At 39.9% G+C, this 24,579-nt stretch overlaps 2 protein-coding genes and 1 pseudogene across 2 annotated transcripts; 1 reads left to right on the top strand and 2 right to left on the bottom strand.

The window, feature by feature from the left end:
• Positions 1–695: 695 nt before the first annotated feature.
• Positions 696–6,697, top strand: LOC103449765 (NADPH-dependent thioredoxin reductase 3). Its single transcript, XM_008389091.4, has 10 exons — positions 696–1,013; positions 1,151–1,352; positions 1,504–1,609; positions 2,598–2,863; positions 3,832–4,111; positions 4,811–4,918; positions 5,355–5,441; positions 5,570–5,674; positions 5,826–5,956; positions 6,337–6,697. Exons 1-10 carry the CDS (start codon positions 800–802, stop codon positions 6,395–6,397), a joined length of 1,560 nt encoding a protein of 519 aa, XP_008387313.2. The 5' UTR covers positions 696–799; the 3' UTR covers positions 6,398–6,697.
• Positions 6,698–6,916: 219 nt separating this feature from the next.
• LOC103413618 (ABC transporter G family member 12-like) overlaps positions 6,917–24,579 on the bottom strand; it is a 45,217-nt pseudogene continuing 27,554 nt past the window's right edge.
• Positions 8,508–9,206, bottom strand: LOC103449784 (ABC transporter G family member 12-like). Its single transcript, XM_070809922.1, has 3 exons — positions 9,106–9,206; positions 8,829–8,954; positions 8,508–8,746 (listed from the first exon to the last, which is right to left on the bottom strand). Exons 1-3 carry the CDS (start codon positions 9,115–9,117, stop codon positions 8,630–8,632), a joined length of 255 nt encoding a protein of 84 aa, XP_070666023.1. The 5' UTR covers positions 9,118–9,206; the 3' UTR covers positions 8,508–8,629.

The raw sequence follows: 24,579 nt of genomic DNA, 5'->3' as shown, positions 1-24,579 counted from the left end.
ATCTAGAAACCTCCTAGACTTGCGAATATGAACATGATTGCGGTGAGATTGGTGGTCGACGGTCTGCGTGGTGCCCGAAACTACACCGTTGCATTTCCATGACGGTCGTTGCTAGGCTGTTAGACAACGCCGAGTTCCTGAGTCGCCAGAGCAACGACGATTTTAATAAATCTAGGGCTTTTTGTCTTCTTAAAACCAAAGTGTGAAGGTTTAAGGTTCAATCGGAGCTCTGTCAACCGCATGGCTAGGTTATGTATCAAAGAAATTGGAGGTTTGGTTTGTTGATTAAGGGATGTGTGGCTATGATTCTTACAAGGGAAGGGCGTAAGGTAGGATAGAATAAAGGTTGGTTGGCTGGGATTGGGGTGGAGGGTGGGGGAAAGAGGTAGGAGATGATGGTTTTGTTTTGTTTTTTTTTTTTTAAATTTCCACGTGGGCCTGTTTTGACACTTGATGCCTAGTCATTGTCCACGTGAGCGCCACGTCACCAGTTAACGGCTGATTTAACAACAAATTTAAGGGATGTATGAAAGTGTCCCAAAATTATGACTTTATGTACCACTCTGGGATAAAAAAAACTTCATGTATTAAATGTTGAAAACCAAAAAACTTCAGGGTAGTAAATTGAAATTAACCTAATTGAAAAAAAAGAAGCGCGTGGATGGTTTTTGCAGGCGAGCGAGTAAGGATAACCCTGAGCTGCCCCGCCACAGCTCCCAAAAAACAAAAACAGAATCAGGAGGAAGCAATCGAAAGCATATAACAGCAAGTCCATTGTAATTTGTATGGTCTCAAACAAATGGCTGCAGGTGTAAAGATAGGAACCGGCTTCCCACCCGTTCCGACTCACCGAGTCACCACCATCATGTCCTCCCTCCTCCCTCCTCCTCCTCACCACACTCTCTTCTACCTCCGCGCCTCCCTGCCCTCCCGCCGCCGCCCACCCTCCCTCTGTCTCCGCTCCCGCTCCCGCCCCCTCCGAGCTTCCTCCGAGTCCCCCCCTGCCTCCCCAGGTCCCCTCAACTCTCTCTCTCTCTCTAGAAGTGCAGTTTTCTGTGTTTGTTTGTGGTTGATTTTTCAATTTGTTAGTTGTAGTTGTGTACAAATTGATGGTTGAGTAAAGATGGAAGTTTATTGGTTTCGTGCACAGAAAATGCAATCGAGAATGTAGTGATAATTGGATCAGGTCCGGCTGGATTCACGGCGGCAATATACGCAGCTCGAGCGAATTTGAAGCCGCTGGTGTTCGAGGGGTACCAATCCGGTCCGGGAGGACAGTTGATGACCACTACTGAAGTTGAGAACTTCCCGGGATTCCCAGAGGGGATTACTGGTCCGGATTTAATGGAGAGGTAAATCGAGCTAGTGAGAAGTATGACTGCGTTTGACTTGATTTGAATTCCCAATTGTCCAATTGTCTGTGTGGGACTAATTAAGGAAGCTGCAATGTCAACTGGAATGGGGATTAAGAAGCTCAGCATTGTTTGTTTGTGTGTTGTGTAGGATGCGGAAACAAGCGGAGCGGTGGGGAGCAGAGTTGTACCAAGAAGATGTTGAGTCTATTGATGTCAAAACTAGACCTTTTACTGTCGAGAGCAGTGAACGTAAGGTGATATATTGTTTTGCACAAGTTCTGTTCTTAGGCATCTGTAACTTTTAAATGCTTGTACAATACTACACTTTTCGCTGATTTTAATTGGCTTCTTTTGAACTTCTTGAGATGGTCTTTCTGCGGTGTCAAAAGTGATACTAATTGCTAGATGAATGTGATTTTCCTAAAAAAAACTAGATTTAAATTGAATTCGTTTCATCTCACTTACAATTCGAGCTATGAATGCCATTCATTTTCGAGAAGGGACAATGAGCCTAAAATAATTTATGCATGCCTAAAGAAGTATGTTCTTATTCTTCTGAAAAAAAGAAAAGTGTATAAATTTTTTGATAGCATGTTATATATAACATGCATTTAAGGACAGCTTCAAATATGGACAGCTGTGATAGGGATTGGCTGAACAATGCACAGGTTTAGTGATCAAGCTGATAAATCAGCTTGCATATTTTCAGCCAGTCCGCTAGATTGGTTGATAGATAGATAGGATTTATAAGTTCCAAAGTTTTATCAGTATTATTGGATACAGATTTTCATGACTTCATTGATTTCATAACTTGAGTGCCTAGATTCTTTTTTTCTTTGTCTCTAATTTACAATGTGTCAAAATTTTATGATAGCATTTTATATATAACATACATTTAAGGACAGCTTCAAATGTGCACATCTGTGACGGGGATTGGCTGGACAATGCACAGATTTATTGATCAATGGCTGATGGATCAGCTTCCATATTTTCAGCCAGTGCGCTAGATTGATTGGTTGATAGAGAGGATTTATAAGTTCCAAAGTTTTATCAGTATTATTGGATACAACTTTTTGTGACTTTATTGATTTCATAACTTTAGTGCTTAGCTTCTTTTTTTCTTTGTTTCTAATTTACGATGTGTCTCTTTCCATGATGGTAACCTGCACTTTGACTGTGTGCTGAATGATAATCATATGTTCTACTTATTATCTGGTTCTTAATTTTGCATTTTCATTTCAGGTTAAGTGCAACAGTCTAATTTTTGCCACAGGAGCTACTGCAAAACGGCTCAGGATTCCCCGTGAAGATGAATTTTGGAGTAGGGGAATTAGTGCTTGTGCAATTTGTGATGGAGCATCACCATTGTTTAAGGGCCAAGTTCTTGCTGTCGTTGGAGGGGGTGATACAGCTACAGAGGAAGCTTTATACCTCACGAAATATGCTCGTCATATTCATCTACTTGTGCGCAGAGATCAACTAAGGGCTTCTAGAGCAATGCAAGACAGGTTAGTATTAATTAAACTTTTCTTAACATTTATATTCTGATGTTGTTATGGGAAATCATCTATATTCCACTTGTATGGTTGGTCACTGCGAATTATTTAGACATGTGTGCACACCACTAATATATTTAAGTGAGTTGTTTGTTTGTTGTGCTTACTTTCTCATCTAATTACATTTCTTTTCCTCTGTGTCTCGTGTCTGATGGTTGAATATATATTGTAGTAACCATTTTAATAAAATTCTAGTTTTTTCATCCAGGAACATTATATTTGTTCATTTAAATTTAAGCATGGTGGAATTTTTCTTAAATTACATACTCATCAAAATTTTGATTGTCCCTCTACTTCCATATGCACATTGGTACTTTTCGCAAGAAAAGAAATGTGTTGAATAATTAGTGAGTGTACTGTAGTTTACCATCTCAAGTGCTATCTGTCTGATGATAAAATGCCTGTGATAGATCTAATCAGTTGAGGTAGTTTCTAGTAGTTTTGGAAAAGGCCTGAAGATTGGTTTATGAAAGTCATTTATTCTTGTTATAAGCTTCTTTCTTCTGTTTCCGTCAAGCTTGTTTACATCTATTTTCTTTTTGATTTAGAAAATAATTCATGTTAGAACAGAGCTGCTTTTTTGTTCAGGACTGGAAAAGAAATGCTTTATACCTTAAGATAATTTTCAATGATTCATGTCGAAAATTTTCCATTGTAGCTGTGTATTATCTACACAATGCCAATATTTTATAGCTCAGCCGCAATGGGATGCACAGTAATTAGCAGTAGCATGTTCATTGTTCTTTTAAGTCATTCCTTAATTGCTTAGCCGTGGACAAAAGTTCATCTCAGGATACTTATTTTTGTTTTGTAGATTCTGATTGGCTGGCTTGATGGTGATGGAATTAACACTAATGTATGTGTGAGTTTTCAACTCCCTAAATGTTTGTTTAACAGGTTGCTTATCGCGAATGTTTCAGAGTGTACAACAACCCAAATATCACCTTGCACTTCAACACAGAGGCTGTGGACATCATTAGCAATACGAAGGGGCAGATGTCTGGAATTTTAATTCGAAAACTTGATAGTGGGGAGAAATCCGTGATTGAAGCAAAAGGGTTATTTTATGGTATCGGTCATTCGCCAAATAGCCAGTTGTTGGAAGGCCAAGTTGAACTTGACAGCTCTGGCTATGTCTTAGTAGAGGAGGGCACTGCAAAAACTTCAGTTGAAGGTGTATTCGCTGCTGGAGATGTACAGGTAATCCGACCAAAACTTAACCTTTTTATATCGATACAGTTTATAAAATCGCTCTGGACCTTTCAGGACCTATGTTTTCTGTATGCCTCACTTTAGGCTGCAGCCTCATTGTACATACAGATATTGTACTTTTAAGGTCAATGATGACAAACTGAAATCAGTATATATAACTTGGTTGTTGGATATACTGAAGAATTTAGTAGAACTTGTAGGATCAATCGGGAAATATGCTATAACTTGACTGAAACTGGTGCGTGCTACAATTTGCTTTAACTTTTAGTGTGTATGCTATAATTTTGATAGCATGAAATTCATGAAGAAACATAGTGATTGAGTTTCACCAGAAACTCTATATGTAGGCTATTATATTCATTTAGAATTATGACCAGCATCATGAAAGGTGATGCCTACCTATTATGTTCTTTAACAACAAAAAAGTTATGAATTATTAAGTGCATCAGATAGGCGTGTTTGAAAAGGTGTTTTTTCTCCATTGGGTTCTTTTGTGCTGCATTACATCTACTGTACATGCTTGGCATGAAGCAATTATATAGCTATTCAAATTGAAACCCGCGTTCTGCAGTCCAAGAAAAGAAATAAAAAGAAAGATGAAACCTGTTTTTATCACCCAAATTTGTTATACATTTGCAAAACTCATCACTTATACTATTTGTAATCCCTTGTCATGTACCTCAATAGGACCATGAATGGAGGCAAGCCGTAACAGCGGCAGGATCTGGATGCATTGCCGCTTTATCAGTTGAGAGATATCTTGTGGGCAAAGATCTCATTATTGAGTTTCACCAGGTATAACTTGTATTGAAGTTTAACTTTATCTTTTCTATGTTTTATCTGCTGGATGATGTTACTGTGTTCAGAGGTATATATATGACACTCATACTATTAGACCTGTCATTGCTTAATGTCGTCTGGTTGTAATATAAATTTCTGATTAAACATCATCATTTTCATTTAAATTATTGTATGGTTAAAAAGTCCACTGCACAATTCCATGTCTACTTAATTTCTTCCACCATTGTTTTTAGCAATTATACATATATTACTGAAAGTAATTGTGACATTATCTCCCAAAATAAAGATTGACTAAAACTGTGTTGCTTTTATTTTTTCCTGCTGAGGAATTAATCCAATAACTCTTTGTTTTCTTGGCAAATTCAATTGTAACAGTCTTTGATATCACTGTTCATGAAAACCATCATTCTCATCTATTTACATTTGACAGCCCGTTACTGAAGAGGCTAAGAAGGAACCCTCAAGCAGGGATGTTCAAGAAGGGTTTGACATTACTCTTACAAAGCACCGTGGCCAGGCATGTGATCTTTTGCCTATTTGCTAGCATGATCTGACGAGTTCACATATTATTTATTTATGATAGAACTTTTAGTAGTTATATTCCGAGTTCAAGTTGTAATAACTTTTCTTGTCTTTGCATTTCAGTATGCCCTACGAAAATTGTATCATGAAAGTCCAAGGCTTATATGTGTATTATATACAGCACCAACATGTGGCCCATGTAGGACTTTGAAGCCAATTCTTAGTAAGGTAAGTTCTGTGGTTCAGTTCTTGGTGGTGCACGTTTACTTGGGAAAGAGAAGTTTGTCTGCCTTTTAACATTTTCAGTGACAGCATGTCTATCATTGATTCACCAAATATTTCACTAATCGAGGATGTGCTTTACTTTGTCTAATGTCAGGTGATAGATGAATTCGACCATAATGTACATTTTGTTGAAATTGATATTGAGGAAGATCCGGAAGTAGCAGAAGCAGCTGGAATTATGGGTACACCATGTGTTCAGTTCTTCAAAAATAAGGAAATGATCAGGTTGGTCAAAAGTTTTGTTCATGCATGCATATTGTTGTATGCTCTTCTTGTTTAGGCCATGGAGTTCTTGCTACCTACCATTGCTTTAATTTTCTTATAGCTTGCATAAACTGATTTCTTATTTCCTTTAGTGATTTTTCGGTTGTATGAGGTATGAAGTGTTTTATATGCCTATCTTCTTTTATTTTGCTTTAATCCCGAGATTTGGAAGATTTGAAATTGAGAATTTCTGTTTAGAGGAAAGGCATGACTGTTACCTGTGCTAGGTGAGGTGACAGCTTATGTTCAGTCCTTTCTCAATATTCATGTTGCCACATATAACTTGCATCTACATGGTTTCTGGATGTTCGTGACCCTAATTGTTTGATGCTTGTTTGTAGGACTGTATCGGGGGTCAAAATGAAGAGCGAGTATAGACAATTTATTCTAGCAAATAAATGAGAAGGTTCAAGATTCTAGTTTGCCTGATGTCCTCATTTTGTGGTTCAATTTTGTTCTTCCCAAACAGGCTAGTTGAGTAAGGCCTTCATTTTACACAATATTGTAGCTTGTATTGATCAACTACATTGTAGATTACCATACATGCAGAGTTGCCAATGCATCGTTACGGAATTTGATTTTCCGATCTTGTATTTCCATCCATTGTAATCTTAGTAGGGTTTAGCATCTTTTACATTACGAAGTATGAACTCACAAGTCCCATCTTTCAATTTCTCAGTGCGAAATTGCTCTTTTGGCTAATATTTCTTTTCTTATAGTTCACAATGAGAAATTAATAAACCTTCATTTTAATTTGTTCACCCTTATTCTTATACAAAGAGAGTTAACAAAAAGCGAAGAAAAAAAAGCAAAGTGATTCTCACCGTTGTCTCCTCATACTCTCCTCATCTTTCTTTATTGTTTGGAATCTTGAACTGGATAAATCGAATAAGAATCAAGAGACTGGAACAAGAGAATGAGTGAACGAGAAAGTGGCAATGTGAAAATCACTAGCCGAAAGAAAAAGATGTCAATCACACTATGGAAGTGGTGATCCAAGACCCTCTTGAGAAGATAATGGATGAAGAGTTGTGTGTCTCTTGGAATAGGAGACAAATTGCTCCTTCTTCAATGAGCCTCTCTTGGAATGGTGTTGGAAGGTTGCTTTTGCAAAGAGTTTGTGTATAGACAATGAGGCTCTCTCCTTGTACTTGAGCAACAAGTAAAAGATGACTTTGACACAAAGTAACAAGCATGCCAAAGCAGCCAAATCCCACCATTTGGAAACCTCAGGGTTTATCCCATACAAGTGAAGGAGTACATCCTCACCTTTCAGCTTTGGATCTCCAACCACTAGAGGGTCAAATTCCAGCCCAATCATGTCATTCTTGTACTGACCCTGTAGTTGAGATGCATTTGGAAAGGATTTAGATTTTGCTAAGGTTAACTCATGCACGCGTGAGCAATTTCTGATTGTTAATTACACGCATGAACAGTCAGGAACCATTCATGTGCACTACTGACCATAGCATCTCGGAAATATTTAGTACTTCGTAACTGTATTGACCATGCTGCATAGCTGAGGTATGACATGGGATATCGCCAAAAGATTTTTGGTAGGTCAACCATCATCCGGGAAAGAAGAGATGGCATCATCATGAATACCTATGTGTACAAAAAAAATATTAGAAAATAATTGATATCTCTAGCATTACTTGACGGAAAAATTAATTTCTCTAGCATTATCCAAAACTTGTTATGATTTTAACTGGGATAAATGAATCGAGGTATGGCTTACAGTTATGCCGGCTGCAACTCCTATGGCCATCAAGAGGTTGGGAACCAGTGCTGCCGTAATTAAAGCGGTTCCTTCTGTGACAGCAATGCAGCATAAGAGATTGATGCAAAAATACAAGTAATGAGAGAATCCTGTGTGAAATTTGACCATGTGGTATAGTATTGTTCCAGAAGAGAAAGCCATGCCAACCACGAAAGGGAGTGAGGAGAGGAAGTTGGAGAGCACAAACAAAGCTTCCCCATAATGCCCGCCAAGTCTTTCCTGCCTAAATACTTGCATGGGATTTTAAAAAGACGGGATTAAATTTTATTGGGTAATGTTTTCTAACCAGACTTATGTTGTCACAGAGTAGAACTGATCGCATTATTACTGTTTCTGATTCACAGTCTAACAACATTTCACAATTAACATTACTAGTTTCGATAAGAATTCATCGGTCTTTACCTTTAGTTCTTCAATAACGAAGGGTATGCCTCCAATAGACAAGCAGATCATTAAACCATCACACTTTCCTCTTGCAATAATTGCTTGATTGTTCGTTCCAATGTGGAAAAAGAAAGAGCCAGCACTCACTGCAATTAGTATGTAGAACACACTCCTTAACCAATAGTACCCAATATCTCTAGACATGTTTATTGAAGATCGACTGATCAATGTGCATAGCTGCTTCCACCAGATGGCACTACTTCCTTTGTTTGATTTTTCTGCCGGTTTTTCCTGCGATGTTAAGAGTGGTTAGACATGGTCAGGAACTAGTATATATGAGTAATAATATAAAAGACGAAATGCACGTTCCTACAGTCTTTCAGTAATTAACTTCCACATATTCTGCTTAACAGGTATGCCGTTCTTCTATTTAGTTTGAATTAAGTACTGCATACAGTGAGCAAGATTTCTCAGATCCTTTTTCTTGCATCTGTTGATAATGCGGACGACTTGTACGCATTGATTAGCTTTCCCTTGATCTCATCTATTGTCAGGTTGTTTTGCGAAATTAAAGAATCTGTAGATGCCTGCCAAGAAAATAACAAAAGCATTTTAACTCACGAAAAATTAAACCTTTTTATAGAAAAAGAAAGAAAAGGGTGCACATACATAATTAATCCTTTGAGATAGCATAAGAGCTGCTAGAACTTTGTCAAAGTCTGAACTAATGCATCGAAGGAAGTGTTCTGGAGGATTTTTTCGTGTTGGGCAAGGAAATCCGGCATCAGCGAAGAACTGAAGTATAAGAATGTAAAACCATTAGCAAGCAATCATTCTAAGGCTGAGAATGTATTAGTGTACATGTCGATCAATATCTTACAAAGGAAATACAGGGTTAAGAATACGGCCATATGTTTTGCTTCTCCTATGTAATCAATATATTTACCTTTACAGCCATCTTTGCTTCTCCAAAATAAACAGTTTCACCTCCTTCTAAGAGGAGCAGGTCGTCAAAGAGATTGAAGACATCGATACTAGGTTGGTGAATTGAGCAAATGACTATTCTTCCATCACGAGAAATGTTTCTCAGTGCTCATATCACAAAGAAAGAGGAAGCACTGTCGAGGCCGCTGGTGGGTTCATCAAGCAGCAACACGTGAGGTTGTGTAAGTACTTCAATACATATGCTGAGTCTCCTCTTTTCTCCGTTACTTATGCCTCTCAAATGCCAGTTTCCGATGTTACTTCCAGCGCAATCTTGAAGCCCCATTTTTGTGATAGTGTTTTCTACCACCTCATTCTTCTCCTCTTTGGTCATTTTACAAGGAAGCCTTATATGAGCTGAATATGTTAGGGTTTCTCTGACTGTGAGTGATCCCAGGAAAAAGTCCTCTTGAGTTACATATGATTGAAATATTGCAGGCATACAAAAATTAACACACATTATTTGGGTCTTTAATTCATATAATTATAAGAACAAAACTCGCAGGTCATATGTTCATTTGAAGGATGTCCTAAAGTTACACTTACAATATCTGTGGTAGTGTCTGCTTCTTTTGTTCCCATTCAGTACAACATCCCTAGACATTTTGACATTTGCAGGAAGCCTCCCTGATAATATCCAAGGGAAACATTACATGCATATGAGGAAATTTTTACCAGAATATTACAATCAGTTCAAACTTCTGGGCATAATTAATTATCAGTAAGGATTAAGAGCAGACCTGACCGGGCTTAAAAATTGTGCTTGATGCCCAGTTAATAGAGTTGGGTCAGCCTAGTGTACTGACAAATTCGGTTAGACCGGATCACCAATGATGATCCACGAAGTTTTGTTTTAGCTTATTCATTAAAATGTCTCTTAATTAACGTTGGTCAATTTTAATTATTGCTAACATGACACGAACAAACCAATTATTTTAGCAGAATATATGTCACCTAAGTGTCATGTTTGCGAAAAATATAACAAAAAGAAAAAAAAAATCTATTTTAGAGTAAATTATTGAAGTATAAAATATACTATTTTGACAAAAAAAAAAGTATAAAATATAATATGTTTCAAATAATTTTTTTTAAATCCCCATAATTTAAATATTATATGTATTACATTTTCCAGTTGATTAATTAGTTAATGTTTATTTGGTTTAGTTGTGTGCTTATAGTAAATATCAAATGGAAATTGTTCAAAATTGATTTCGCACCCCTCCATTCACACTTTTTGTTTATTAATGATTTTTAGAATTTGAAATAGAATAAATTAAAAATGATGCACAAAAAAGAGAAAAATGTAAAAATATCATTTCCCATGATTCTACGGGAATTGCACAAAAGAAGATGATCTGGTCTCAACGTAAGAGATGATGCATCATAGTAGGCATGAGGGATGATCTATTGGACCATTAATATAGCAATATTAACAAAGTTTGCACATTTATCCGGTTCCTCAACTGTCTATCCCAAACCATGCTCTAATGAATTCTGATGTTGGCAGACATTTACAGTCCAATTACTGTAACTAATAATTGTTCACGCAGTTTGCACATGTTGATGCATGCTTTAAGGGGATCCACAAAATATCGCACATAACACAATGCCACACAAAGTGGTACACTATCTGGTATGATGTAAAAAATGGTGTATTGATTCGTATTTCGGTCAAATGAAAAAGCCTCTCCAATAATGAACTTATTTACATGATTTTAATCTAATTTGTGTTATAAAGAAGAAAATTCAAACTTGATTGCTAAGAGGGGCACATTGCCTTAGTTAACTTGTGTAGTACATGTCAGGAAAACTTGTAATATATTTTTTTTATTCAAGTGATTTTTTAGTTTAATTTATGATACAAGGAAGAAAATTCAAACTTGGATGTAGAGACCGGGCACATTGCCTTAGTCAACTAGTGTAGCACATGTCAAAAAAACTGGTAATGATTTTGATACAAAGGTTTGTTTATGTTAAATTTGACTTTGGATAAATGAAAACAATATCAATATAAACATTATTAGTTTGGATTCCATGCAAAAACATCGATTACTCAAGATTTTTAGATTACTCATGAAGATCATAAATGGCCATGGTTTAGTATTATTTCTGTTTAACCCAACTGATTGATGTTGAATTAATAATAATTTCTTAGTTCTCTTTTATTTATTTATTTTTCTTCCTGAAGCAGAAGCTCAAACAAGCATTTTAACCTATAAGACGAGGGTGTTTTGAAGGGAACGACTAGACAAGTCAAACACCATAACGTATGTGCATGTGTAGCCGAATAATAACATTCATTTTACGATAAAACAATATCTTCGGGTTCTGTCATCGAGATAGAGAGAGGAGATGTATGAATATATATACCAGCCAAGGCATCAAGTACGGTTGATTTTCCAGAGCCTGAAGGACCCATGAGTGCCATCATCCGGTCAGGTTCAGCGTAGCCACTAATCCCATTTAGCAACTTTCTCGACGTTGCACCATTTTTCAAGTTCGCCACCACCGCCACCGTTATGTCCTCCCACACCAAATACTTCCCTGCACCTGCACCTGCACCTCCAGCTGATCTATTATTATTATTCTCTGTCGACCTCTCTGCCATTTTTACACAGTTGTGCTCAATGCTCACTGCAAACTCTAGAAATACTCTTCTCACATTTATAAGCACTACCCTAGCCTTAGCGACAACCGAAACACGTTCTCTCATAAAGTAGGATGCTTAAGAACATGGGTATGGATGGTATACGGTAGTTTAGCTTACGTTTTCTTTTATCTTGATCATATTTTTAATTTACTCAAATAGTTAAGGTTTCATCATAAGATTATTCATAGGCAATATATACGGAGAGTAGTCCGTAAAGAGTAATGGTATACTTATCACATATTTGTACCATCATTTGTATCTTTTCTCTAATAGAGTTAGGGCCCAGCAAAATATGTGAGTCTCATTTCTATTAGAAAGGTGGTACAAATGATGATACAAATATGTAGTAAGGGTAGCATTTTTGGTTCAGAAATTTGTAGTAGCCCTTACAAAATTTGGTAAACTTATGATACATCTTTCATTTACACGAAATGACTAGGTCACTTAGTACTACAGTCCAATGATATTCCTCTTTACTTGTATTTGAGAGGCATTTGGGTCAAATTTCGTAGATGACGAATTCGATACCAAATTAGATTGCACATCGTGTGGCTTAGCCGAACTCCCCCTACTCTTAATGTAACATATATCGTTGTACTAAGTAAAATGACTAGAATAGTCATGAATTGAGGAAGAGAAATAAGGAAAGGGGATATTAGGGTTACATATTTTAAGGTGGGACCCACACTACTCTCAATTTTTCCATGCGGTAATGAACATTAGAAAGTTATAAAATAGAATGATTCTGATACCGCATATTTTAGTAAACACATGAAAGTTAGGAATCAAATTAATTTCAATTTTCTATTCTTTTCAAGTAAATATGTCGGTTGTTTGACAATCATTTTCTTTTCACTTTTTATTTTTTATTTTTTTTATATTATTGTAAACACGGGAATTCCTGCGATGAATGAGATAAGAACACGTGTACAAAATAATATTTTGTATTAATGATTTAGGGGTTACAATCTCTTCTACAAATTTAGCCTCTGATTCTATCTTTGTAATGGGTAGATTTGATGTTGTTGATCCAAAGGGCCGTCGGGGCTTGATCTTTAGGATAAACGGATGATGAATGATGAACACTTTCTTCAAGGGCCGTCGGGGCTCGATCTTGAATTAGTGGAAGTTTCTTCAAGGGCTGTTGGGGCTTGATCCTGAAGGATAACGAAGATGACTTTCTTGATTCTTCGGGATTTGCTTGAGAGCTTTAGAGTTTCGAGGCTTCAAGGCTTTGGTGTGATGTGAATTCTCTTCCAATTTGAGGGTAGAGAGAAAGTATGTAAAATCCTCCCTCCTTTGCTTGATGGAAAAGCCTATTTATAGACTTTGAGAATGAATCACCACCATCCATTTGTTTGGTGAAGTAAGTGGATGTTGTAGGTGGGATGAGTGTATGATGTATGTGAAGTGAGTGTATGATGTAGGTGAAATGAATGGGGGGTTGTAATTTTAATACAATTGTCAATACTTATTTCACCAAAAGTTCAATGTCTACAAATTGAAGAAGGTCAGGGGATAATGTCAGATGCTGCAAAGAATTTTCTTTGAAAGATCAAGGAAGTTCGCAGCATTTTCATATGAACCCTGAGCAATTTGGTTAATGGTATGATCTTCAAGGGTTGTCAAGACTTTGCTCTTCGGCGACAGTACCAACGAAAGGCTGTTGAAGCTTATCGAGCTCTTTGATCATAGCAACGACGGCGAGCTTGGATTTGACTTAGACTCCTTCGTCTAGATTATGCAGTTTTGCCGAGAAAGGTGTCCTGCCATAATGATTTGTTCCAGCTCATCGTGCTACATTCTTCTTTGCTTGTTTCTTTTGCCTAGCCGAAGTGGTGCGCAACCCATTGCCTTTAAATGGTCATTCAGAGCATCACTTTTCAGCCACTCATCCAGGCTTGGCAGCTTCAGTGTAAAGAGCCAGCACCATATCAACTATCTTGAAGTATTTGCTAAGGAAATTCGAGACCTGTCAACAGTTAAAGATGACCATTCGAGAGCAATGCTAGATAAGCAACCAGGCAAAGGTTCCGGGCAATCAGTTCCTGATCGGATGTTTAATTTCAGGTTCCGACTGATTGCTTCCTTTCTCCTTGTTCTGCAGGCAAGAACAAGGGCAAAGGAAAGAATAGGGGAAAATCATGATATGAGATACCTTTGCTTTCGACCCTGATGATATGAGATACTTTTGCTTTTGAAGAAGTAGCGGATTATCAGTACATGTATTTGTTGCGCTTGTCTCCACATGTATCTGTTCTCCAGGCAGATGTGGTATCTTCTCTAGAAGCATCAGATGTTGAAACAATGGGTACTTTGATAGCAGTGTTAGGTGAGCAATCAAGAAGGTTCCAGGCAGTCGGTTCCTTACCAGGAGCTTGAGTGGAGGTTCTAACATATTGCTTTCTTTATCCTTGTCTTTGCAGGTAAGAACAAGGACAAAGGAAAGGACATAGAGATTGCATGATATGCGATACTCTTGCTTTCTACCATGATGATATGAGATACGTTTGCTTTTGAAGAAGTAGCGGATGAACCAACACGTATTTTGTTGCACTTGTCTCCACATGCTTCGATGTATCATCTTTACTTACATCATTAGTTTTCCAGGTAGATGTGGTGTCTTCATTGGAAGTACATCAACGGTTGAAGATAAGTTGAAGGTGATGCTAGGTAAGCAATTAGAGAAGGGGTTTCCAGGCAGTCGATTCCAAATTGGAAGGTTGAGTCCAAGTGCCGGCTGATTGCTTTCTTTCTCCTTGTCTTGTAGTGAAGTGGAAGGACAAAGAAAAGGATAGAGAGAAAGCATGCTATGAGATACTCTTGCTCTCAACCCTAGTGATATGAGATACCTTTGTTCTGGTGTGACTTGGTTGAAGAGGTATTTCCAGGGAGGAAGAAAACTGAGTATGTTGAGAGGTTTTAGTTGCAGATTTATTCTTGGCAAGGAAGAAGAGTCAGGCGTTTATATTTTTAGGAAGGAAGAAAACTGAGTATGTTGAAGGGTTTGGTTGCAGGTGCATTCGGCAAGGAAGAAGAGTAAGGCGTTTTGGATGTGTGCCTTGCTATAGAGGATGGAGGTTGAATTATATGGTGATTTCCCGATAGCAAGTGACAGTGTGGATGTGGCCTTGTCACCCACGCTTGTTGGCCAAAAGTGTGGTAGTTGGAATAATGGACTTCACACGTTTTCAATTTTGTCAGTGATCTCTGACAAAGTTGCACGTGATAGCCGAAAGCTGAGACTGCGTTTGAAAAGTGTTGAAAGACTTTACGCAGAAAAATCCGGGTTTTGAAATTCGAAGAGTGGTGTCTCTTCGATTTTTTTTTAACAAGTGGTTGTGTTTCCTTTTCTTTTTAAAGAGGTGTCAATTGCATTCAACATGCACACTTTGAAGATTGCCCGCCCTTGAAAATTGTCTTTGTTGTATTTCTGAGATTTTACTCCCTCCAACCCTTTTCTTTTACCATTTTTGAAAATGGCTAACCCGTCTAACATTTGCTTAGATTTGAGTTTCAGTAGTGACACAGGTGCACCACGTAAGGGTAATATATGGCGCCCGTCCTTCTTTTCTTCTAATGGCCCTCTTATAGTTGAAGACTCTGTGATGAGGGATGCAACAACGACTACGATTGTAGCTAGGAACCTTATCACTCCTAGAGATAATAGGATACTTTCATGACGGTCAAATGAGTTAGCTGTTCAAGATTCCCAGGCTCTCAGTGTCCACTGTGCGAACTCTATTTCCAACATGGGCCAACGCTTACTTGTTCGAACTCGCCAAGTTGAATCATTGACAGCCGAGGTGGTAGCTCTTGTCAAGAGATCAAACAGCTTAAGCACGAGAATAGAGAGTTGCATGTGCTTGCAAATAGTTATTCGATGAGCATGAAGATGAAGCTTGATTAGCTGCTGGACTCCGAAGGTCGGATTCAAAATGACTATCGGAGATTTGTGGATGTATTCTAAAGGCACATTTTGCCTTCTTCATCTGGAGTTCAACCAAGTATTGAAGCTCCGAATAATCCATCTTCAGTGCCTCCCTCTTCTAGGGTTCCGCCGAGTACTAAGGCTTCAAGTACTGAGGCTTCACATAAGTGACATTTGTGAAGGCTCCCTCTTTTTTTTTCTTTTGCTTTTGTTTTCCTTTTTTTTTACGCACTTGTAATTTCTTAGAGATATCAATGGACATGCTTTATTTTATTTAGTGCATTGTGCTAAGTACAAATAAAACATATAACTCACTAAGATGTGTTACTTCCTTTTTTTTTTTAGATGGTGCCTGATGCCCCAATTTCCTTTTAGATGGTGACTGGAAGCATCATTCTGTCGCCACCACCCTTTTCCTTTTTCTTTCCTTGACTTGCTAACAGTAGCTTGCACCTTCTTTTTTGTGTGTGTACATGTTTTGATGATGAGTATGGTAGATTGACACTGCTGGATCCCTTAATGGGTGCTTGAATTTGCATAGGATATCATTCCTCTTTAGAAAAATGTGAGCTCCACCTTTGAATCAGCATGCGTGAACTCACGTCAAATGTGTTGATGAGTCACTTTTAAGCATGTGCCTTTGTCCTGCAGCTTAATCCCACCTACAACCCTTCACATGGTGCCGTGCACTATTCCTGAAATCTTCGTATTATTATTATTATTATTATTATTAGTTTTTGTCAGTCAACACCTTCCCTTTCTGTTCTATATATCCTCACAGGGCGTAGGGAGAAATGCAGAGGAGCTTGGAGCAGTATGAGGCTAGGCAAGGAGCAAGGAGGCAAGTGGGTATGAGTTGACAAACTTTGGTTTTGTTAATCACATTCTCATGCAGCAGCAACCATGGCGGAGGTGCAGAAGCAGTTGGAGCTTAAGGCAGAATGTAAGGCATCGAGCTTCATGACCGGCTAGTCGTTTGACGCCGGTCATGAAGTTTCTTTGTCGATTTTGATCATGGTGGCCAAAGTGAAGATAAGGGACTCGTATGCTTGGATGCAGGAGCATGGAGGGCACAAACGGAAATGCATTAAAGGCTAAAGGAGAAGGCGAGGAGATAGAGGAAGAAGTTCCACTGTCACCACTTATGCTCCACGATAGCATAGAGTTGCTTACAGTGCTTTTTCACTGAGACACTCTAAGCCTACTTTCTAATTTCCAAAACAAAGAACTTGCTATGACTGCACCGTAATGCAGAAGAGGATCCTGCCGTGAGTTATCTTTCTCGAAGGTCAAAACCAGCGCCGTCGTCCTCTTCTGTTCACTCAATTCAGTGGGGCAAGATTACTCATCAAGACCTTTGGGGTTGGTGATGAGGATGTGCCACAGAAGGCTGCAAGAAGAAGAACCCAGCAACCCACAGTTTCACTTGAACTCACTGTTTGGATTATAAAATGCTGCCCAATTTGAATTCACGACGGCACATTTTCACATCAACCAGAAGTAGCACGACAAGCGGGTCCAGGTCCACCTTCATTTTCCTTCGGCACCTCGTAGCGGTGACCCACACGGACTCCAACCCTTCAAAGTTACTGAACCTTCACCAAAATCCAAATCCAGAAGAAAACAAGGTCTCTGTTTCTACATGTGCGCCAATCCACCGTGCGCAGCAAAGGTTTTAAGGCTTGGAGACGGCGTAAATGATGGGTTCGAGATCTGGCATCTGGTTGCTATCAAGCACATTTTAAAACACCAAGTGCGTCGGTTCAAGACGGAGAGCATGAAGCTTGAATTTGTGGTTTGGGTTTAGTGGTGAGGTTTCATCCTCAGTATGAGTGGCCGAACCGATTGGGCACAATGAGAAGCATGTGATTGGGAAACAAGATTTGATCTTAGACTCGAAATGACGGCGACGACTCTTTGCTGTGCTTGTTGTGGGCTACGAATGACTCGAGTATCGAGTTGCTGGCGATGGAGGAGAAAAGAAAGAACTTGATAGATCTGGTCCAAACTCGATCGCTGGAGTTGCAGGGGTGGAGGTCATGGTACACGCATAAGGTCTGGAGACAGATGGAAAGGCTCTGGAGTTGGGCATGGATGGCGATAGGCTTGGCAGCGGAGGCAGAGAGGAGAGCAAGTTGGGATGGTGCCACTGGAAGCCCTAAACGTTTGTCATTGAGCATCTCAATCTCAAGCTCTTCGTATTCCATGTGGTCAAGGTCAGAGATAATGAAATCAAGAGCCTCGTTATTGACAGGGTTGGGTGACTTGAACTCGGTGAAGGTCCGCTTGCGCTGAAGAGCACGGAGTAAGCAGAGCGAAAAGTGCGAGACTGAATTTGGGTGCCCTCTGGGTGCCCCAAATTTCTACAAAGACGAAGGGAAAGGGATGAGAGATCCACGAGGGTTTTGAGGGCGTAGGACCCATGGCGGGAGACGGATGACAAAGATGTGCCGACAAAGGGCGTGGATGAGATGAGAGTCTTCGCCGTGAGCTGGAGGTCTTCCTTTTGGTGAAGATGTTTGACGAGGAACTTGGGCTAGAAGAATGGGCGGTGACCCATGTTTTGAAGGGCAGGCCTGAGGCAAGCTGCAAGTTGAGTGGATTGGGTTTTGAGAGCCGGGCCTGGGCCTGTATATATATATATATATTTCTTTTTTTTAAATACATAATAACATATGTATTCATTTTTTCTTTTTTTTTTCAAAGAAACTGTAATTTAGTTTTGTACAAAGAAAATTGCAAATAAATTTGTAATAAAATTGACCTTCATCAATGAGACTTTAATAAAGCCCTTTTTTTTTCTTTTTTTTTAATGCCACTGAACTCGAAACTGAATGCTTGAGCTGCCTACGTACCCTTCCAAAGAAAGAGATCAAGTCAAAATGTGGTTCAAATGAGTGATGGTTTTAATAGTGATTTTGCTGTACACAGTTTATGCTCTTACGGGCCAGGAGCTTTGGTTCGTGCAGTTTAGGGTCGTGCGAACAAGGAGCATTGGTGCCATGTACAGTTTAGGCTCATGCAGGCGAAGAGTTGTGGTGTTGGTTTGTCAAGTGATCTGGGAGAGTTGTTCCTCGCAATCTTCATAGCAAGAAGCGTTGACTGAGTAGTTGAAGAAGTCTTCTAGGAAGAGGTCACGCATCGCGATGGGGATGGATGACCTTCGTGTCAAAGTTTCATTATCTCCAACACTTTCACATTGTTCTGGAGGTTGATAGGACCTGCTTTGCTCCCTTTCCCATTGGTGAACTTGTGGAAGAGATGGTTGCTGCCTGGAGAGGCGTTCCTCGCAATCTTTATAACAAGGAGCCTTGACTGAGTAGCTGAATAATTTTCTGAGAAAGAAGAGATCGTGCATGGTCGATCTTTGTGTCAAAATTTCCTCATCTTCAACACTTTCACATTGCTTTGGAGGTTGGCGAAAGCTGTTTTGCCCCATTTTTTATTGGTGTACTTGTGGAATAGACATATGCTTCTTGTGCAGTTTCTTTGGAGTGACATGAGTCCATCCTTCAACTTCACTCGGCTTGACTGGCATGGTTTTGGAACATGCCCCCAGCGATTGAGGTGAAGATTTTGAGTTGATAAAGCCAGAAGTGACGTATTCTTTCGGGATTTCGTCTTCTTTGTCTTCTTGGGCCTCTTCTTCAGTGCCGTCCTCTTGGGTTTGTTGGCATGAAGATTGGTCGGTGTAGATGATGGTGCGCATTTTTACCTTCAGTGATCTTTTTGTGTCAACCTCCAAAGTTGCTTGGCGCTTTATCCTTGAAGGAATCAAGCTTTGAACATCGTCTTTTCCTGCTAGACTATCGAGCTTTTCTTCATTTGGCGTTGTCTTCCTCTTTTTAGAAGGCTTCTTGGTTTCTTCAAGTCTGTCCAAAGCTGACTGACAAGGAGGAGAGCTGGCCGCGTTGCTTTGCTTCTTAGGTTTTGATAACCTTTCAAAAACAGAGCTTTGGGATGTTGGCATGTTAAGCCTCTTGAAGACGGAGGTTCGATTTTGACCACCAATGCGATTAAGTGCTGACGTTCTAGGTCTTGAACAATTCATCCTATCGAAGACTGACATCCGAGGGCCGGATATAGGCTCCACTTGATCTTGTTCAATGCTCACACTGATGTGTTGAGTGCTAGCATTTTTCGCTTTGCTTAAAATCTTCACGGGTGCATTTGGTGTGAAGCCAAGTCTAGCTTTGTTGTTGTTAACTTTGTAACCATGCTTCTTCAACTTCTTTTGAGTTTCGGTGAGGTCACGTTCTTTATCGTTGATGGTGTTTGAAACCTTCTTTCCAGGATTCGAAGAAGAAGCGAAGTCGTACCCAGCTTTCGACATGAGTTTGTAAGCGTTTAGATTAAAACCTTCTTCGGTCCTTTTGATTGGGAGAAAGCTTGGTTCCGCCCTCTTTAGTAGAGCTTTTATGAAGCCTTGTGGTAATCTTGCAACCTTAGCTTAGCTGTGTCAAAGGCAAAACTGCATTCGTCTTGAGCAACTTTACATTATCCCTGTGCCGCTGTGCATTGACTTTGCTTGCTTCAGTTTCGAACGGGGATTGACCATTCTTTCTTCTTGACATCGGGATGTATCGGAAGACGAGTGTGTTTGAGGGCGTCTTGCTCCCTTTGGTTGTTGCAAGTTTAGCAAGTTCATCATCGTTCTTGTTTGAAGACGGTATAGCTTCTCATTCTTGCTTCTTGGGCATGGCTTGCCACTCCTGCTTTTTAGGTGTTGCTTTGCCCGTGGATTTGATCTCTTTTAGAAGAGCTTCGGGCACCATGTCTTCATCCATGTAGAACTTGGCGTCTACGAAATGTGATTCGGCTTTGGTGAATGGTTTGGTGTCGCCATAGATCACCTTCACTCCTTATCGGTAGAATTTTAAGCATTGGTGGATGGTGGATGGCACTACTACATTCTTGTGGATCTAAGGCCTTCCTAGGAGCAAGTTGTAAGAGGTTCTTGCATCAATTACGTGGAATATTGTGCTTGATTTGAGTTCACCAATGGTCATTTTCACTCGGATCATGCCCATCGCCCTTTGTCCTCCTTGGTTAAAACCTTGGATTCGCAGACGGCTTAGGGAAAATTCATCGACCTTGATGCCAATTGTGGTCTTTGTTGACTTTGGCATGATGTTTATGGCCAATCCACCATCCACAAGCATGCGGTTGACTTTGTGCTCCCTTACGTACCCAGAGACAAAGAGAGGACGGTTGTGAAGCTTTGATCCTAGCAGTAAGTCTTCGTTAGTGAGGGTGATTGCGTCCTGGGTAGTATAACAAGTGGCATACTTATGTGGTCGAAGTTTCAAGCCTTCGTCCTTGCTTTCTTGGGTTTCGTGGTCATTAGGACTCGCCAAAGCCGCTGCTAGTGCTCTTTGCATCTTCTTTGGCAATCGTGGTACTTCCTTGATGCTAAAGTGTATCGGCAGGCCTTCTTTGGGTTTGAGGGCAATTTCTCCCTCGATGGCTATGTCTTTGCCTTTTAAAGGTTCTTCCATTTCTACTTCGACCATATGACATGCAGCGATATTGCATTGTTGGAAGAAGTCATTCGGGAAGTATTCGTGCAAGGAGACAGGAATGCGTGGCTCTTGCTCCATAGGTTCCCTAGCATATGTTGGCTTAGCAGCTTTTACGTTTCTTTTGGGCTTCCTACTGTTGCGGCGACGGTGCTTTCTCACTTGTTCCACCTTTGGTCTTGTGGCTTGTGGTTTTGGTTTCCTTGTGTTTTTATAGGTCACCAATGTCCATCCTTCTTTAGCATCGGTATGTGCATCTTGGTCTCTTGCCCTCGATGATGGTTGTGCTGAATGGTCAAATGTCGCTTGGAGAGATACGGGATTGAAGGATCCAAACGCAATTGTAGTAGTATGTGTTGTGGCCGTGTCTTCAAGGTCGAACTCGATTTTCCCTTGTTGCGCTAGCTTCATAATGAGTTCTTTGAGGACGAAGCACTTGCCAACATGATGGCTCACGATACGATGGTACTTGCAGTACCTAGGATCGTTCACGCGATTGATTTCTTTAGGGCGCTTGCATTCTGGTAACTCAATCACCTTCTTTTCTAGCAGGTCGTTTAACATTGCATCCATGTCTGAGTCAGGAAAAGGGTACGCCTTATGCTCTAATTCCCTTAAGGTACTTTTGTACCTGTCTTGGGTGCGAGGAGGCTCACATTTCTTTATCTCCTTTGCTTTGGTTTTGGAGGAGATCTTGATAGGTGTGTAGGAGGTCTTGATGGGCGCAATGTTGATAGTAAAAGCTTCATTGGTAGGCTTCTTCCTAGTTTTATCTACATTTGGGGTAAACACCTTGTCCTTCTTGAAGTTGGGGATTGGTCTTTCTTTTCATGGTGAGCAATGCTCAGCTTCATGTCGTGGGCACGGGTGGCTAACTCTTCAAAGATCCGTGGTTTGATGCCTTGAAGGATATAGTGTAACCCCCATTGCATGCCTTGGACGCATATCTCAATTGAAGAGATCTCCGAAAGCTTGTCCTTGTAGTCGAGGCTTAGATTGCGCCATCGGTTGATGTAGTCCACGACTGGCTCATCCCTTCATTACTTCATGCTCGTCAGCTCTAGCATGCTCACAGTACGGCGGGTGCTGTAGAAGAGGTTGAGGAATTCTTTTTCCAATTGCTCCCAACTATTGATGGACTCAGGCTCTAGGTCCGTGTACCACTCAAAGGCATTTCCTTTCAGCGAGTGTACAAACTGCTTAGCGAGTTAATCTCCTTTTGTCATCGCGTTGTTGTAGGTCTTAATGAAATGAGCGACATGTTGCTTCAGGTTTCCCTTTCTATCGAACTGCATGAACTTTGGTGGTTGATAGCCCATCGGCATCTTCAAAGCGTCAATTTTCTTGGAGTTGGGTTTTTAGTATAGTACGGAATCATGTGAACTTCCTTCGTACTGTGCCTTGATGGTGCCTAGGATCATCTCCTGCAGTTGTTGGATAGAGAGAGATTCCATGAGTGCCGCTGATTGGTCTAGCTTTAGTTTCTCTTCGATTTTCTCCGCAAGAGGCTCCTCATCCTCGTCGTTTTCCTTCTTTACCGCATTATCCCCTTGCTCGACTTTCATGTCGGGCTTCGCATCTAGTTGGTTGACGAGTGCGATGATTTGCTGGTTTTTTCTTCCACAATCTATGTTAGCCTTGCGATCACTTCATTTATATGAGCCAGCTGCTCATCGATTGAAGTCGCTCCAGTAGTCATGACTTGCATGGCTGAGCTGCCGCTTAAGTCGGCATCGGAAAGCACGGTACCATAGTACTTCCTTAGGCTTTCCTCCCTTGGCGCCCTTAGTGAGGCCAGGGTGATCATAGGTTCGTGCCTTGGGTGCTCTTGTTCCTTTGGCAGAGTTGATGCAGGGGTGGAAGAGGCGGCAGAAATAGCTCTTGCCTTGCTTCGAGTTGTGACGCCCGAAGTGACACCGCCTGCGGTGATGACGCTCTTGTTCTTTGCATTGGCTGCGAGAACAACTTGAGCATTTTTTGATGCCATTTGTGCTTTTTGTTGATTCCAAGATAGAGATGAGAGGTAGAGAAGGTCCCATTGGGCGTGCCAAATTTGTAAACACGGGAATTCCTGCGATGAACGAGACAAGAACACGTGTACAAAATAATATTTTGTATTAATGATTTAGGGGTTACAATCTCTTCTATAAATTTAGCCTCTGGTTCTATCTTTGTAATGGGTAGATTTGATGTTGTTGATCCAAAGGGCCGTCGGGGCTTGATCTTTAGGATAAACGGATGATGAATGATGAACACTTTCTTCAAGGGCCGTTAGGGCTCGATCTTGAATTAGTGGAAGTTTCTTCAAGGGTCGTTGGGGCTTGATCCTGAAGGAGGATTTTGACGAAGAACGAAGAGGGCTTTCTTGATTCTTTGGGATTTTCTTGAGAGCTTTAGAGTTTCGAGGCTTCAAGGCTTTGGTGTGATGTGAATTCTCTTCCAATTTGAGAGTAGAGAGAATGTATGTAAAATCCTCCCTCATTTGCTTGATGGAGAAGCCTATTTATAGGCTTTGAGAATGAATCACCACCATCCATTTGTTTGGTGAAGTAAGTGGATGTTGTAGGTGGGATGAGTGTATGATGTATGTGAAGTGAGTGTATGATGTAGGTGAAATGAATGGGGGTTGTAATTTTAATACAATTGTCAATACTTATTTCACCGAAATTTCAATGTCTACAATTATTTTAAAATTAAAAAAAATACACCTGTTTGTAACTACTTTCAATTTTTAGAAACAATTTAAACTGAAAACCAAAAAATAAAGGCAAGACTATTTTCTTGTGTTTTCAAAATTTATCTTTCAGTTTTCAAAACAGATTTATAAATAAAAGTAAAAGAAAAAAAATAAAAATAAAATGATCATGAAACGTTCCCTTCATGGCGTTATAGGACTTAGGTTGGGGTTGGGTAGTCGTGGATACTTTTAGTACAAAATGGGTAAAGCCCTATAAAACTTGGCATCGCCACGCATTGGATGAATCACTGAAGCATAGAGGGCCCATGTCTATCCATACCTCCATGCGTGCTGCACTGTACACTGTATCCTGACTTAATTGCTTTGTTACTTGTTTCAGATGCTGGATCTTTCATCAGTCTGTCTCTCATAAATAAAATCCAACTGCACGCTGCTCTCAAGTCCCATACTAATCAACTTACAACGTCAACATTCAACTATAAACCAATTAAAAAATATCGAGAGGAGTTGCTGAGTAAAATCATTCAAGCATTCTTTCATGCAATGATTTACTTCCTCGACATTAGATTCGTACTCTCAACAGGTGCACACGAGATAAATAATTATGTAATTTGAAGTTCCAGAACCCATGTTCAATC

This window comes from Malus domestica, chromosome 12, assembly GCF_042453785.1.
Source record: "Malus domestica chromosome 12, GDT2T_hap1".
Classification (NCBI taxonomy): Eukaryota; Viridiplantae; Streptophyta; class Magnoliopsida; order Rosales; family Rosaceae; genus Malus; species Malus domestica.
Note: the sequence above shows the minus strand (reverse complement) of the source record. Positions and strands in the feature narration are given on the sequence as shown.

Coding starts and splice junctions, on each gene's coding strand:
- LOC103449765 (XM_008389091.4), top strand. CDS start 800: ATGGCTGCAGGTGTAAAGATAGGAACCGGCTTCCCACCCGTTCCGACT. Junction 1,610..2,597: donor TCGAGAGCAGTGAACGTAAG/GTGATATATTGT, acceptor TTTTCATTTCAG/GTTAAGTGCAACAGTCTAAT. Junction 5,957..6,336: donor AAAAATAAGGAAATGATCAG/GTTGGTCAAAAG, acceptor GCTTGTTTGTAG/GACTGTATCGGGGGTCAAAA.
- LOC103449784 (XM_070809922.1), bottom strand. Junction 8,747..8,828: donor TATCTCAAAGGATTAATTAT/GTATGTGCACCC, acceptor TTTTCTTGGCAG/GCATCTACAGATTCTTTAAT.